This window comes from Crinia signifera, chromosome 11 (assembly GCF_055691185.1).
Source record: "Crinia signifera chromosome 11, ASM5569118v1, whole genome shotgun sequence".
Lineage (NCBI taxonomy): Eukaryota > Metazoa > Chordata > Amphibia > Anura > Myobatrachidae > Crinia > Crinia signifera.
In genome coordinates this window covers 74,126,351-74,144,201 of record NC_139227.1, presented here as the reverse complement: position 1 = coordinate 74,144,201, position 17,851 = coordinate 74,126,351, and the positions used below count along the sequence as shown (strand labels likewise).

Genomic DNA, 17,851 nt, shown 5'->3' with positions numbered 1-17,851 from the left:
TTTGTCTATTACAATGACTGTAAACAATTTTAATTTATAAATACATTTTTCAAGCTATATATATTTGTGCACAGACACGTAGCAATCAAATACTATCGGTAGTATAAATCATTGATTTGAATGATCAAAATCTTACTTGTCTGAGAGACCCCCAAACACAATGGAACCAACCAGTACACCGGACATGTAAATGGACTGAGCCAATTGCCTCATTCTGCGACGAGTACAGACCAGATCCCACTGGAAAACGGGATGAGAGCAGAATGTAGAACAATGAAACAGACAGAGGAAATGACATGTAAGTGAGTTTTAAATAATATCATTAGTCAATGAATGATACAAAATGATCTGTTTGTACAAGTAGCATAGTAGAATCATAGGCGAATCTAGAAATATGGTAATGGGTGGTCCCAGATCCAAACAAAGAAGCAGGCCAGACCTTTGCACGGCGTAGCTGAGCGGCGAAAAGGGGGCATGGCCTTGTGGAAAGGGGCGTGTCATCACAAAAAGGAGCGTGGCATTACACATTATACCACACACCGTAATGCCCATTACACATTTTAGCAAACTCCAGTAATACCCATTACAAAAAAAGCCACACACCGTAATGCCAATTACACATAAGACCACACACCATAATGCCAATTATACATAAGACCACACACCGTAATGCCAATTACAGATAAGACCACACACCGTAATGACAATTACACATAAGACCACACGCCGTATTGACAATTACACATAAGACCACACACTGTAATAACAATTACACATAAGACCAGACACCGTAATGACAATTACACATAAGACCACATGCCATAATGACAATTACACATTGTGCCACACATCATGATGTCCATTACATACTATTTAACAAACCGTAATGCCTATTACATATTTGACACATAAGTGCCGCTTACCTATATGTTCACTGCTAGGGGGTTCTTGCTTGATGCTAGGGGCTTCTCCTTCATGCTCGATGCCAAGGGGGCTTCAAGCTTTTTGCCAAGGGGGATGGAATTGCTCATTGCCATGTGGGAGGGTACTGCTCATTGCCAAGGGAGAGGGAATGGCTCGTTGCCAAGGGAGAGGGTATTGCTCCTAACAGCCAGACCGGCAGTCATTACAATGTTGTCCACCAGATAGCATCTCTGTGCATCCCTGACAATTCCTGCAGTATCTGCTGCAGGCTGACTCCTCTAACTTCTGGGTGAGGTCATCGTGATCATTCCTGCTGGTCGTCCACTGCTCAAGCCATATCCTCCCACGGAACTCCTCTGCCGCCTCTTAGGATAAGGACAAGGTTAAACATCCCAAAGGTGTCGTCTTCCTCCTGCAATCCTGACGGTCAATATCCGTGGCCAGTATCCCTGGTATTCTGGCAGCCACTACCTCAATCGGCAAGAACTATTATTGGACTTCATCTTGTTTCCATTCCTTCTTTATTATCATTAAATCATCCAATCTTCCAATCATCCAACCATCCAATCTTTCAATCATCCAACCATCCAATCTTCCAATCATCCAATCATCTTCAAGCTTCTTCAATAAGTATTATCATTATTGTCTTCATTGTCATTCAACCGATATCTACAGTTATTTCATTGTGCCATCATCCATATCTTTGTACCGCAGTATCTTCATTAAAAAAGGTTTAATTTAATTCAATTGCTTCACTCCATTCTGTTGTTCATGCAACAGCCCTACATTAAAGCACCCAGCCTATATTACACTCCGGCTGGTGCTTCAGCAAGCTCAGGAAGCGTGACAGTTTGTACGACTCCATGGATCCAGCATCGGGACAGGAGCGAGGGGCTGCTCCAGATCAACAACTAGCGGCCCGCCTAGATCAACAGGAAGTCGCACAGGAGCAAGTCATTCATGCCCTCCAAGGACTGTCAAAACTACTGGTTACGATTCAAGTAACACTTCAGAGGGGCCAAGGGTCAGCAGTCACACCAGCGCAACCATCTAGACCCGTGTCTCCAACAACAGGTAACGCAGCATATCTCCAACTTCCCACTCCAACTAAATTTGATGGCAATCCAAAAAACTGTAGAGGCTTCATTAATCAATGTGAAATTCACTTTGAACTTCAATCTTCATATTTCCCTACTGATCGCACCAAGGTGGCATATGTAATATCCCTCCTTTTGTTACGATGCCCACCTGGGCACAGGGTGGAGCTGCTGGAGGCAGGAGGCTGGAGTTCAGGCGTAAGCCCGTAGCCGGGACCGCCGGTTAGGACGGCCACAGCAAATCCTACTCTGACTCTATTGAGTCCCCTGGGCAGATGGCAAACCCCTGCAAGAACTAGGCTTTGCCTGTGGCCGCCGCGTTCGAAGGAGCGAGATAAGCCCGCTCTGACCCGATGCAGCCAGGTCTTAGGTATGGACAAGGGGTGAGCAATCGCCAGGGAGTAGCTCAAGAGGATGGTCTAACTAATGGGGCTAACTGGGAAATTACCCCTGACTTCTGGCACCAGGCCAAAGATGGGATTGCGACCCAGTCGCAGACACAAGAGACAGAGGGGAAATCTCCAACTAGTGGTAAAACACAAGACAGTGAGTCCCCAAAGCAGGGTCCAGAATGGAAGAGGGAATCCCTGCCTAGATGGAACTAGGGAGACAGGCTGAGGGAAGATCCGGAGGGAACTGGAGGAAAATAACACGAAAGTGAGGAACGACGGGCCTACGACCCCCTGAAATAAACTCTGAAGTAAACAGCCCCAGAAAGCAAAGCCACAGCGGGCTACGGAGCAAGAGTAAAAACCACCGGGCTCCACTGGAGCACTTACGTGACCCACGGGGAAGATGGAGAGTGTGGATCAGCCACAGGAACAGGAACAGGCACAGGACAGTGGAGGAATGAAACACCAACAGAAGGCTGAGAGACCGGGACCAGACTGGGAAGAAAGATTCAGAGCAAAGAACTTCTGAACGCAGGCACAGGGGACCGGGTATATAAGCAATAAGCTATAACCAGCGTCTGTGCCCAGCAGACGCCAGCTATTTATTTGAAACTGGTGCCTCCTGCATGAAGTCAGGCGGAAGTTCGGGGACGTTGCCTAGCAACGCCCCGACGCCTGGCCTCAGAGCGAGGCTTGGGACGCTGCCCGGCAATGTCCCCAGCCCCACTGCTCTGCCTCACATCCGCCGTCCGTCCGGGTGCTGGGGGTCCCGGACGGCAGCGTGCAACACCTTTCTGGTTCTGCTCTAAATTGGGCATCTCCATTATGGGAAAAAGCGGACCCACTCCTAGCTGATTATCCTCATTTTATTTCCACCTTCAAAATTATCTTCGTTGAGCCAGGTCGACTTAGCTCAGCTGCAACTGAAATTCTTTGCCTACGTCAAGGTACTCGAACAGTAGGACAGTATCTAATACAAGAAGATTCTGGCAGCTGAACTGGCCTGGAATGAGGAATCCTTTCTTGCGGCCTTCATAAATGGTCTCTCTGATAAAATCAAGGATGAGCTTGGAGCAAGAGAATTACCCTCCAGACTCAAAGATTTGATATCCCTTTGCACAAAAATTGATTTATGGCTCAAGAGGGCTCAAGAGAAAAGTCGAGCTAATACTAGTTCATCCTTCAATATTCCTAAACCTCCACCACCACCAGCGGAGGAACCTATGCAGGTTCACCGTTTCAAGTTAACTCCTGATGAACACAAGCGTCGTCGTACTGAACGTCTCTGTCTCTACTGTGAAGATCCACATCACGTCGTTGATTCTTGTCCCAAGAAACCGGGAAACGCCAGAACCTAACCTGTAAGAGAGAGGGCAGGTTAGGGGTTGTTGTTACCTCTCCAAACAATAAAGACTGTATTCTTCAAGTGTCTTTGAAATCAAACATCAGTTCAGATAATTGCCGGCTTTCCTAGATTCAGGAGCGGCAGAAAGTTTCAGCACCACCGATGTTGTCAAGCGTTTACATCTATCTACCATACCTCTCCATCACCCGTTTTATCTCACCGCTGTAGATGGTAGCTGTATTCTGGGTGAGACAGTTACTCTTCAAACCCAACCACTGACTTTACAAATCGGACTTTTACATTCTGAAAAAATTCAGTTGATCATTCCTTAGTCCTCCTACCCAATCGTATTGGGTCTCCCCTGGTTACATGCCCATAATCCCAGTATCAATTGGGTAACGTCCCAGGTCCAAGCCTGGGGTGCCACTTGCACTAAGTCGTGTCTTAAGTCCGTGGCACCTACACGTCAAGTCTCTCTTCAAGTTCCTGAAGGGTTACCTACTCCATATCAAGAATTCTCTGATGTTTTCTGTAATAAAGCTACTGACAAGTTGCCTCCTCATCATCCTTGGGACTGCTCAATTGACTTAATGCCTGGAAAGAGTCCTCCTCGGGGTCGCACCTACCCTTTGTCCTTACCTGAAACACAGGCTATGTCTGAATATATACAAGAGAACCTAGCCAAAGGGTTTATCCGCCCCTCCTCCTCTCCTGCGGGAGCCGGCTTCTTTTTCATCAAGAAAAAGGATGGAGGGTTACGGCCTTGCATTGACTATCGAGGGTTAAACGAAATCACCATCAAAATTCGTTACTCGTTGCCTCTCATCACAGAACTGTTTGACAGGATCAAGGGGGCTACCATCTTTTCAAAACTAGACCTTCAAGGAGCTTTCAACCTCAATTGCATTCGTGAAGGAGATAAGTGGAAGACCGCTTTCAATACCAGAGATGGATATTACGAATATCTCGTCATGCCATTCGGCCTGAGTAATGTGCCAGCATTATTTCAATCCTACATGAACGAACTCTTCCGTGATCTTCTCTACAAACATGTCGTAGTATACCTCGACGATATCCTGATTTTTGCCAATAGTCTTCAGAACCATTGAGAAATTGTCAAATAAGTACTTTCTCGCCTCAGGAAGAATCTTCTTTTCTGTAAACTAGAAAAATTTATTTTTGAGGTCTCATCCATACCCTTTCTGGGGTATATCATATCAGGCTCCGGTCTGGAGATGGATCCAGCTAAAGTTGAAGCAATCCAGACATGGCCTCGTTCTCACACCCTCCGAGGGGTTCAAAGATTCCTTGGATTCGCAAACTATTATAGAAAGTTTAACAAAGGCTTTTCTACTATTGTAGCTCCAATAACTGCCCTCACTCGTAAGAGTGCCAAACCTTCCAACTGGCCCCCAGATGCCTCCAAAGCTTTTTCTCTTCTCAAAGAAAAGTTCATCTCAGCGCCAGTCCTAGCCCAACCAGATATCAGTTTACCCTTCACTCTGGAAGTCGACACCTCTGCTATTGGCGTAGGGGCTATTCTCTCCCAGACAAGTTATGATGGACATTCACATCCATGTGGCTTCTTTTCCAAAAAGTTTTCCCCAGCTGAACACAACTATGCTATTGGGGATCAAGAACTACTAGCGATCAAGATGGCTTTAGAAGAGTGGCTATATCTACTTGAGGGGGCAGCCCACATCATAAACATCATCACTGATCACAAGAACTTGCTATATTTAAAAAAATGCTCAGTGTCTAAATCCTCGACAAGCCAGATGGGCGTTATTCTTTTCTAGATTCAACTTTAAATTGTCCTTCTGTCCTGGAGTAAAGAATCGCAAAGCAGATGCTCTGTTTCGATCATGGGAAACTGAAGAGGAATCCAAGTCTTATGAGGGAAGTCCTATTATTAATCCTCTTGCTTTTTCTGCAACAACTGTACAGGCGTCAATTCCCACAGGTAAAACCTTTGTCAAACCAAGTTCAAGGAAAGAAATATTACGTTGGGCTCATGATTCCAAATTCTCCGGTCATTTGGGGATTCAGAAGACCTACGAATTTCTATCCCGAAGGTACTGGTGGCCTGCCTTGAAAAAAAATGTCAAAGAGTATATTGCTTCCTGTCCTCATTGTGCTCAACACAAGTCCTCCCATTCAGCTCCAGTTGGTCCATTGATGCCACTCTCCATCCCTCAAGGTCCTTGGACTCATATATCAATGGACTTCATCACCAACCTCCCATCATCAGATGGTCATACCACCATTTGGGTGGTCATAGTTAGATTCTTTAAAATGGCTCATTTCATACCACTCCGTGGGTTACCATCAGCTTCTAAACTAGCAAATCTTTTCATCGAAGAGATCTTAGGAGTCCACGGACTTCCTAAAGAAATAGTTTCAGATCGTGGGGTACAGTTTGTCGCAAAATTCTGGTGAGCACTATGTAAAGTTTTCAAAATCCAACTCAATTTCAGCACAGCCTACCATCCTCAATCTAACTGCCAAACAGAGAGAGTTAATCAAGATGTAGAGACTTTCTTGCATTTGCATGTCTCATCCTCTCAGGATGATTGGGTTGAGGTGTTACCATGGGCCGAGTTTGGTCACAACAATCAATACCATTCATCTTCCTCTTCTACACCATTTTCATATTTCCTTACTTAAACCTTTAGTTCTGAACAAATTTCATGCTGCACTTCCCAAATCTCCCAAAGTCTTCACGCATAGGGGCATTGAATATGAGGTGGCTCGAATTCTGGACTCTCGCATTAGGTATAAACGTCTTCAGCATTTGATTGATTGGAAAGGCTATGGGCCTGAAGAAAGATCTTGGACCAATGCTTTTGAAGTACACGCCCCCAGAATGATTCGGGACTTTCACAAAAAATTTCCAGCTAAACCCAAAGAGTGTCCTGGGGCCACTCATAAAGGAGGGGGTGCTGTCACAACCACCATTGCAGCTACCCGTACTCCCTGTGCTGTTCCAGCCCTGCAGACCTCTGACGCTATGTATCAAGTGGGAGCCAGGGTAGTGGGTGCCCAGAAAAGCTCCTTGACGAGTTTCTCCGCCGCAGACAGACGGCGGTTTCTTCAGAAGGAATGTAGTATGTTCTCCCACTTGATACACCCTTTCACCACCCCAAGAGACCGCACAGAAGTGCCTACTATCTCCAGCACACAGCCGCACACCGCTTAACAACAAGCGCCTGCAGTTTCCGGAGCTGGACACGGAGGACCTGTTCACCATACACAGGTCAGTGAGGCTTGCTCCCTGCAGTACTACCAACAGAGGCTTGCGTTACACAGCTAGAGCCTGAGCGGGTAGAAGGGAGCTCACTTACAAATATCTCCCAGGCTATTGCAGGTATTGTGCCATTTATATCTAAAGGAGACACCGCTGACTAAATAGCGCAATAATCTCTTGGGTGTTTGAAGATTTAACCACTTTCCAACCCAACAGTGGATCCTGTCACTTATATCCTAAAGGGAATAGAAGGACAATTATTCCTTTTACCAACCCAAATTTCACATACTTTGATGGATACAGAGATCTTTTTTCATTGACTTTTTTGACCCCGGAAGGTCTGGTCCAGATCTATTAATATTAATTTTAAGTAGTCAAGTGACCCTGAGCAGGGTAGAAGTATTGTACATTGTGTCACTGATAATTGTTGTGTGATTTTTTGCCCATCTATTTATTTTATCTTTATATCTGACATGTCAATTATACATGTCCATTGTCTATCATTTTAAATATTTTAGATAATAAATTGATATAATTTTTTGCAGATGTGTGGCGCTCTCTTGTATCTTGATCTAGTGAAGCGCATATGCGCATAAACCTACTTTCTACAGATTACCCAGTATCCGCTGCAGGCTGACTCCCCTAACTTCTGGGTGAAGTCATCGTGATCATTCCTGCTGGTCGTCCACTGTTTAAGCCATATCCTCCCATGGAACTCCTCTGCCGCCTCTTAGGATAAGGACAAGGTTAAACACCCCAAAGGTGTCGTCTTCCTCCTGCAATCCTGACGGTCAATATCCGTGGCCAGTATCCCTGGTATTCTGGCAGCCACGACCACAATCAGCAAGAACTATTATTGGACTTCATCTTGTTTCCATTCCTTCTTTATTATCATTCAATCATCCAATCTTCCAACCATCCAATCTTTCAATCATCCAATCTTCCAATCATCCAGGATTCTGGCTAGATACACTTTGCCGCTCATTTTCATGGTTCCAAAATTAAATCTTGTTTGTCTGTTCTGTGAACCTTCACAATTCAGCGAATCATTAAGAAAATGTCATATTTTATAAGTAATAGCGACAAGCCTACAATTATTTGCTTATCACTATAAGCAAACACTGTACCATGCGCATAGCTGCGGAGCCCAGTATCAAATTTGCAGACCGAATAGTTTGTGTATTCTGTAATAGTCATCACAGATATGTGGGGGGGGGGAGATATACTAAGGGGGTTTGCAATGTGCCGCCAATATCTCAGACGTGGGAAATAGCGGCGGCTCCCTATTCAATGCTGTCATTAACGACAGTATTGATGCGGGATCACGACAGAACGGGCCCGACTTCAGAAGCTGTCAGGCCCGGTGTGCCGATAACGGCCGTGGATTGTCATTATCTGGGCTGCAGAATGACAATCCACGGCCGTTTTCATGGCCACCCTCCTTTTGCGCCCATCGGTAGGCGGGACTTTGAATTAGTCTGTCGTTATGCGGTCGATCTGACCGCAAATGGGCCAGGATCACGGCTGTCGGCGGGGATCGACAGCCGTGATCCCAGATTGCATACCCCCCCTAAGCCTTCAAAAGTGATAAAATGGAGAGTGATGAACCACCAACCAATCAGCTCCTAACTGTCATGTCACAGGCTTTGTTTGAGAAAATAGGTAGGAGCTGATTGGCTGGTGCGTTATCACTCTCTATTTTATCACTTTTCAAGCTTAGTACATGTGGCCCTTAGAGTCCACAGGGATAGAGAACCGTGATAAAGGCCAAAAAAAATTCCAAATATTGTGACAAAAGTATGTTGACCTTCATGTATCAAGCATTGCCAAGTCAACATTTTCCATGTCTATATAGTAAAATGTGCAATAATACCCATATGTTTGGATGTGCAATTAAATTGAGATAATTTTTGTTACTTGTATTATACAGTACCATATTGTTAGAATTGTATAATATAATCAAAAATATCTAATTGAATTGACCCCAAGGCAATTTACTAATCAAAGTAAATTGCCTTGGGGTCGATTCAATAAGAGTCGAAAAATTTGAAACGGCCGTTTACGATTTTTTTTTCAACATATTCAATTTCTTTTCTGACAGACTGGAATGCTCCTACCTGTCGGAAACCACGTGGATTGGCAGATTTGACAGGTTTTGTCCCATTTCCGACAATCTCAATCCGACTTTAAAAAAAGTCGGACTGAGGAATTGAGGAATGAATGACTGTGCTAGGGTGAGCAGCAGCAGCGGTGCTACTGCTGCTCACCTGGCGCCATCCTCCAGCGGCTACTCCTCACCTAATCCCGGCACAGACGGAGGTCCCCCCCAGCCAGGCTTCTCTCTCCCGGAAGTGCTCCCCCGGCTGGCAGGCAGCGAATGCAGCTCCCTCCAGCAGGTCCTGTGATTTCACACACAGGGAGCTGCTGACAGCAGCAGCAGGATGGGGCACAGGAATGGGCAAATCCGACAGTTGGACTTGGCCGCTCATTGAATAGGGCTTGTCTGTTCCATTCCGACAAATGCATGTTGGAATGTATCTGATTCTAATTGAATAAACCCAATTCTGAGTAAGCTGTAGTGGGAGTTTGATGAAGGCAATATTAGGAGACAGAGAGATAAAAAATAATATATTTCAAAAATTCTCACCTGGTTTATGATAGTTGCAGAATACTCGCTGTCATCATAGATCCAGCCGCCTTCACACATCTCTGTCTCTACATTGCTGGTGTTGCCTGTAGAATTGTCATTGAGCAAATGAAATTGAGCATTCGTATACCTCCTGCAGCTGGAGAGATTTCCATTAGGGCCCACTGGAATAAAGGCACGTAGCCAATTTGTTGTAAAATTGCCATCCTCCCAAGAGTCGTTGAGTCGGCAGCGATGTTTGGGGATAGCTGCTGTGAAGTTCTGCATGAGGTTGTGGCTGGCCAACATAAACACCGGCAGGGACAGCAGAATGACATGTATGATCTGAAAACGTCCCATGCCCCCTATTCTCTCCAGGATCTCCTGAAACGCCATACTGCTGCTGAGCACCTCCACACACTAGGATCATTGGACTCTTGTTGCAGACCTCATGGCTGTTATTAAACCCACCTTTCGCTCTGGAATGGCACTCAGAGGCAGTGTGCTGTAACTTTGTACAAGGGTAAAGAAAATCTGAGGTTTTACAGAACCATCAGGAGTTGGGATTGTGTTAAACTTTTACTGATATACTGAAGCATTAACTTGGGAAAAAAAATGATAAAGTTAATCAGAGTAAAGGGCAGTCAGCGTATATGGATGTTGGCGAAAGTTATACAACATAACGTAAAAGTAACTGAGGGAGTTATGTGGTGTGAGAGATGTGCAAAGCATCATATAAAAACACCAGCGTCGCTCAGTTTTGTTATATAAATTAAAATAAGATACTGTATGTGTAAAAAAAAATTACATTTCCTATATAAGGTAAACGTTCCAGGTCATTATGATGAATAAAAATGTTTGCTTGGCAATTTTTACACCTATTTTAATTTTTGATAAATTCACACGGTAAAATGAGATAACAAAAAATATTATGTGATTTTTATCGGCTCCATATTGTATGGCATATTATGAATTTTAAGATTATGTTAATTAGGAGAAAACTTGTTTTTTTTTTACTGTTGAGTTTTTCAGTAAAAAAAAGCCTATAGAATATATATATAATAGGGGCCTATTGTGCTGACTGTGTTTTGCGAGATCCACGAGTGGAGAGCGTGAGAGTGTAACCGGCTCCTACAATCGTGTCTATATGCTGTATAATTGCGGTATTCTGAACCTCCTTCTGTGGTACGGGATTTGATCTATATCCCGTGTTCTTCTTTTTTTTTATTATAATAAAGTAGGTTCATAAAATATTGCACTATGGAGCGCTCTTGCTTGTTTTTTTTAGAAAATGTTGGAAACCTGTAGGATTCAGGACACCTGTGTAGTGAAAGAAAGGGGCAGCCGGTTCTAAGAAAACCAAGGTGCCTGTGTATCCAACAAAGCAGAGATTAGGAGCCATCTGGTTAATATAACCATTGGGACTTGTAGTTCCATGGAGGACTTGTAAGATTGTTTTAGCGCACTACTTGTTTCTTCATTTATATATATCTATATATAGAGTGCCGTTTTTTCCTATATTTTGGGATTATTGGACTGTCTATATATAGATATATATCTATATATAGATATATCTATATCTGTAGAACAGTGGGGGTTATCGGAGTGAACTCTATATAGTATCACCCAGCCAATACCTATAATTATTGATTTAACAAGATACAATGATCACACTTTAAATAGACGTTTTCTTGTCAGATTCCAAAAAATAAGATGTGATGTAGACCTCTTTCAAATCAATAATCCTTTATTAAAAACAACCAGACACGTTTCATCAAAACGACTTCATCAAAGTGACACAAAAAGAGACCACACAACAAGGTCTATAGAGCAATGCACTTTCTTAGTGTGTTAAAAAAATCAATAAGAACCTATTAATAGATGGTCATGGTGTCATATACACCTTAAACCAGGATCTTGGGGATAATGAAAGCTCTTCGGCCAAAGGAAGGGCCGTATTCCATATATCAAGAGAGATAATAATAGTTGATTAAGAAATTTTCAAAACAAAGGTTGAAGTATCTTCCTGAATGGTTAGTGCACCAGACAAAGATTATAATATCCTCACTCCTCAACAGGCTGATAGAGCTGTGGTTATTTGTATTGTCCCTTTTGGATGGGTATGTAAATATGTTTCAATAATATATGAGGATAAATCACGTGGTGATAAAGCAGTAATAACGTGGAAGGTGCTACCGTACAAGCTAATGAGCACCTAACTGTCATTTCTCAAACACAGCTGGTGCGTTATCACATTCCACTTTATCAGAAATGTATCATCGCTTTATCAGCCTTAATATATCTGCCCCATTGTTCCCTTTTCCTAAAGTATGCGACGGAACATGGTCCAGATATATAAGTCCATCACCATTTTGGAAGTTCTTCTCCATAGCTGTAATAACTGTACACTTTAGAATAGTACTGTACTTTCTGAATTCATTATTCATTATTCCTTCAATGGAAATGAGGCTCTCAGCACTGCACAGGTGGACTGCAACACAACACATCTTTTTGGGGGGATGTTTTACATGTTGCTGAGGATATATTCATAGAACATAAATGGATTGGGAACTTTGGATAATTTATAAGCTCCTGTATTTCTGAGATCCATGTTTCTCAATGGTGAAAAGTTTTGTGCTTGGCTGACGAGTTTTCAAACAACCAAACACTGCCGAACATGAAGCATGCATGTACTAGTCTGATCCGTGCAGTGCTTCTGTGTGTAAAAAGAAATAGTTAAAAATGTTAAACATTGTGGGGTCCCCTCTTAAGCATAACCAGCCGTGGGCTATTTAAGCTGGCGCTGACTCAAAAAATACAGGGGAAAAAGGAAGTAAAATCAACCTATATTTTAATGCTGGGTTCCTGAGATGGTGCTGGATCCAACAATACAGGGGAACCCTACTTCTATGGCACCCTGGAAATGTCCCCACTTTCTGTTTTGGCCAAATATCCAGTACACTTGTTCTTATTCTACTTTGTTCATTACATTTCTCTATTTGGTAGCAGTGGGTGTGGAGTTGCTAAGATACCACCTCCACATGTTCATCTAAGGGGCTAGAACGTGGTTATTGGTGGGCAGTAGGCTGAAGTTATGCCTAAGGTGCAGAGAAACTGGCCCTTCTCCAGAGGTGAGGCATACCTACTCACTACTAATTCTTCTAGATCTCTCTGCTGCTTTTGATACTGTTGACCACACACTTCTCATACAAACACTACAATTTCTGATACATTATTCTGCCTTTCTGTGAACTATATGTAGGCCCAATATCCCTTGACCAGCCCAAGACTGACCACATCAGAAATTACGGGACAAAGAAAAAATTGATAACCCGTATCCATCCATATTAGCATAACTCTGGAATAGCTCTCATAACAACACTTGAACTCTAAATCCCCTAAGAACTCCTTTGAAATTATCCTGATCAGGAAATTCACATTATATTGAATCTCACATATATTCAGATTAACATTAAAGCTCGAGACTAAAAGAGCTAACCATCCGTCTACTATCCCCTGGATTAATGAAATATAAGATGAACATTGAATGAACAGACCCTAACCAAGGGTATTATTAGATTAATGTACCAAAACATTGAAAGTAATGTGGATTATAGATAGGTCCACATACAATCTATCACGTGCACCTTTATAGGTTAAGTCACTCAAATCACACTTTACCAACACATCACTTAATAACCTTGTAATTAATTATGAGGCACAATATCTTACATGGGCGGAATGTAATGCCCATATATAATATTATCACATTAACTGATTAAATCTTTATACACTTTTTATATATCTCCATATCACCCAGCATAGTTATATTTATATAATAATTTCACGTTTGTACCCACTAGTATTAAGCTTTTTGTTTTGTATCATATTTTTGCACTTTCAGGTTTTTACACAAATATAGGCTCTTTCATAAACTTTAATTCTAATAATATAAAAATTATATAAAAATCATCTAATACCCACACAATTTGGAGTGTTTAAATCCATTTAAAATATCCACAATGGATATCATATTTTCAAGGGGAATTAAAAATTAATATTATTCCATCAATCTAATTAAATATTAAATACACGAGAATAATAAGTTAACTAAACATGTGAATTTCCAATAAAATTAATTAATCTTTCTTTCTTCTTGCTGGGAATGCAGACAAAAATATGAGAAAATAAAAATGAGGGTACAGCAACATTATCTGTACTAATGAACTACAAAATTAAAATTCAAGCAAAATGCGGAATTATCCGCAACAAGTAAGACAACTGCTAAAGGAATGAATAATAAATTTGTGACTCCCGATAAATATCACCATATATAATGGAGATGAAGGGTGTAAATGAATAAGAGAGTAACATAACTCAATAATGTGACAGTAGAGTAAGGGATACATACTCCCAATCCAGTACTTACCAATCAGACCACACTGCTACATTTGAAAAACCCGATAAAAAATCACCATTGGTCCAAGTGTAGTAACGCCCCATTTGGACCAATTCCCATAAATAGAGCCCAATGGAGGCGGGCCAGATACCTATGTGACAGCCTAGAAAAAGCTACTGAGCGAAATGCGCATCGGCATTCACTCTGTGACCTTTTAGCATATGATCTGTGTTTAATTGCATATTTGTTTGGTGTTTAATTACTATGTGTAACCGATTTAGCGGTACCAATGTATGTTACTTTACCGCTATGAGCGCTCACTAGCAGGAGAGATTCATTCCCTGGCTTAGGAGCGGTTAATAGTATCTGTGCTCTATAACTGCTGCGGCGGAACTTACCAGCGAGTGAGACTCAGTCTCCGGCTGGAGGCATCCACCGGCACTTTCGTCTAAACGCTCTAACAATCCCTTGTAATTATATCTAGATCTCCTAAATCACGACTGTGGCAATACAAGCCAGTAAAGGAGACCAAGTCTGTGACTTAAGAACGCAAGAGACACTGATAGCCGTCATTGCAGCCCGACAGAGCGCAAACAAACGGCTGATATAATAAACGGTGTTACTGCACGCCAGAACACAGCTTCATAAATATAAATATTTATTGCATCATATGTATATGCTTAATATCGAGCACTTGCTTTTGCAGTTGTGTGGCCAAAAGGGATATATAGATTTGAGCAAATACGCTTTAACATGGTGATATAAACACCTGCAGTTTTCAGCACTGAATTTAGAGATAATAAAAGCAATAATTCTCTTATGAAACGTAATAAAATGCATAAAGTTACACTTATTCTCATTTAGCCATCATTTGGTGTATGAACAGTGTGATAAAAACACGGATTGAAGAGATCCAATCTTTGAGATAAATTGGCATGATTGCCACATGTGTACGCAAGTAATGTGACAAAAATAAAAATCACCTACTCTCATCCAGCTACCATTTGGTGTATGAACAGTGTGATAAAAACACGGACTGAAGGGATCCATTCTCTAAGATAAATTGGCAGATTGCCACATGTGTACGCAAGTAGTGCAATAAAAATAAAAATCAGACTGACATATATGCTTAACAGAGTAGAAAGGATCTGACTAACTGTGCATATACTGATTATTAACAAATCACCGATTGGATGTGATTATCATGCGGAACTGCGCAAAATAAATTATGAGTCCAATCTGATGATTGTCTGGTGTGTATGCAGGAGTATAATGTTTCGTTTTAAAACAAAATATTAAACTCAACGTATAAATGTGAATAAGAATACAACTCATCTGTCAACTATATTACCTGCATATACTAATATTAATATTGACATCACCAGCGTGCACATGTCTGATCACTGAAACATTGTAACAAATTGCATCAATGATTGTGTACCTTGAGAGGAGAGGCCACAGCAATACCACGAATTAAATCGTGTGACCATCTAACCTGCACAATAAAGTTTCACACTATATATGTGTCTAAGAATAAATACTTGAAGTGACTTTACAGTGCACACGTGGGTACAGTGGCAAATGTGAGCGAACGGCCCTTATAAAATACATCAACATCACGTAACTAAACTGATGTTCTATGATGTACACATGAGCAACCAGTGATCCTAATATACATATGCACACATGTGTAAAAATCCCTGTTTATTGACTCTCAGACATTCCTAACAAGGGAACACTGGGCTGAACGGCAGGCATTCCCCCTTTATTTATATCATGTTCTGAGATCAGTCACACCTCGGGAAAGTAGGCACATCTGAGCATTCAGAATAAGTGATCCACGACATATTGGTGAGAATACGTGACATACATCATAAGACAGAATAATCCCACCAAATAATTGTGTCAAAACCATATTGATACAAAATATACCGGGTGGTTACACAATAATAACAACTGTAACAATAAACACTAAACACAGCAGACCAAGAAATAAGTATCTTTATTATAATTGCAATGAACACAGATTCTATATAACAGCAATAAGCAAATTCTGCATAAGCTGCAAATAGGTCACAGAGATACGTTTTAAACTTCTATTTCTTTGTTTTTCTATATCTTTATTTGTTTTTAATATTTTCGCTATGTTTCATCCCTTGTAAAGGGAACTAATTATATAAAGGTTTCATACAACTAATACAGTTGAAAACCCGCAATATAAGTGATGGCCAGTTAGGCAAACGTGTTAAATACACATTAATAAAGTATACACCTAATATTAGGTACGTTTTTATGAAAAAGTCTAATAAAAGACATTGTGGGTAAGGAGTGCGCCCCATTTGAAACTGATTTCTTTTCTTTCCTCTTGTTTACATTGCTTAATTGATAAATCAGGGGGCTGCACCCTAGCAGACCAGGAACTGTATTGTGAAAAAAATTCCTGGTAGGCGAGCATCTCTCTACCCAGAAAGAAAACTATACATAAAAATACGAATATCTAACCTATGGTGCGGATCACCCAAACCCCTTCTACCTAAACACTACAATCCATAGGTCTTAAAGACACAGCCCTCTCTTGGTTCTCATCCTACCTCTCTAACCGCTCCTTTAGTGTTTGTTTCTCTGATTCTACCTCCTCTTCGCTACCTCTTTCAGTTTGACTACCTCAGGGTTCAGTTTTAGGTCCTCTGCTTTTCTCAATCTATACCTCATCTCTTGGATGTCATCTCGCCACCTCAAACTTAATATCTCAAAAACAGAATTAATTATATTTCTGCCAATAAATAGTAGTTACCAACCTGATATCTCTATCGCTGTTGAAAAGATGACAATCACTCCTACCTCTCAAGCTCGCTGCCTAGGTGTTATCCTTGACTCAGAACTTTCCTTTGTACCCCACATTCAATCTGTCTCAAAATCATGCCACGTGCACCTAAAAAACATATTTAAAATTCACCCTTGCCTTACACAAGACACTGCAAAAAACTCTAATCCATGCTCTCATCTTCTCACGCATTGATTATTGCAATAGTCTCCTTATTGGCCTTCCCCAATACAGACTCTCACCACTACAGTCCATTATGAATGCAGCTGCAAGGCTAATCTTCCTAGCCAGATGTTCATCGTCTGCAAAGCTACTCTGTCAGTCACTTCATTGGTTACCTGTATTCTACCGTATTCAATACAAAATTCTTTTACTTACACACAAAGCCATAAACCAAACTACACCAACATACATATCTTCTCTTATCTCAAAATATCATCCAACACGACCTCTACGCTCCTCCCAAGATCTGCGTCTCTCATCCACACTCATTACTCGCTCCCATTCCCGACTGCAGGACTTTCTTCGGGCTGCACCCACTCTGTGGAATGCCCTCCCAAGCACAATAAGACACTCCTCCAGTCTCCAAACCTATAAGCATTCCCTAAAAACTCATCTCTTCAGGCAAGCTTATCAAATTCCAGAACCAGTCATAGAACCTTGCGTTCTGGTGGAATCGATGCAATAAAGAATACAGTATCTATCCTTATGTATCAATGCCTATTTCCCTATAGATTGTAAGCTTGCGAGCAGGGCCCTCCTACATTTTGACTGTCTGTAAATACCCTGTTTTGTTGTATCACTGTCCCCTATGTAAAGTGCAATGGAATATGCTGCGCTATATAAGAAACTGTTAATAAATAAATAAAATACCTACTGCTTTGAGAACTGTGCAGTGGAAAGTTTGTTTTTTGATTGTACAGAAAAAATACAATGTAAAGGAGGGTACTTGTTTCCTAGCACGGCGCCTGCGATTTTGATTGTATCCATCAGGTCA

The 17,851-nt window shown here is 41.6% G+C and overlaps 1 protein-coding gene across 1 annotated transcript in view; it reads right to left on the bottom strand.

Moving 5' to 3' along the window:
• LOC146045788 (solute carrier family 22 member 6-B-like) overlaps positions 1 to 10,027 on the bottom strand; it is a 37,167-nt gene extending 27,140 nt beyond the window's left edge. The window contains exons 1-2 of the mRNA XM_083164846.1: positions 9,653 to 10,027; positions 137 to 240 (exon numbers count right to left, since the gene is read on the bottom strand). Coding sequence (XP_083020972.1) covers positions 137 to 240; positions 9,653 to 10,027 — 479 coding nt within the window. The remainder of the gene's footprint in view (positions 1 to 136; positions 241 to 9,652) is intronic.
• Between the last annotated feature and the right edge of the window lie 7,824 nt (positions 10,028 to 17,851).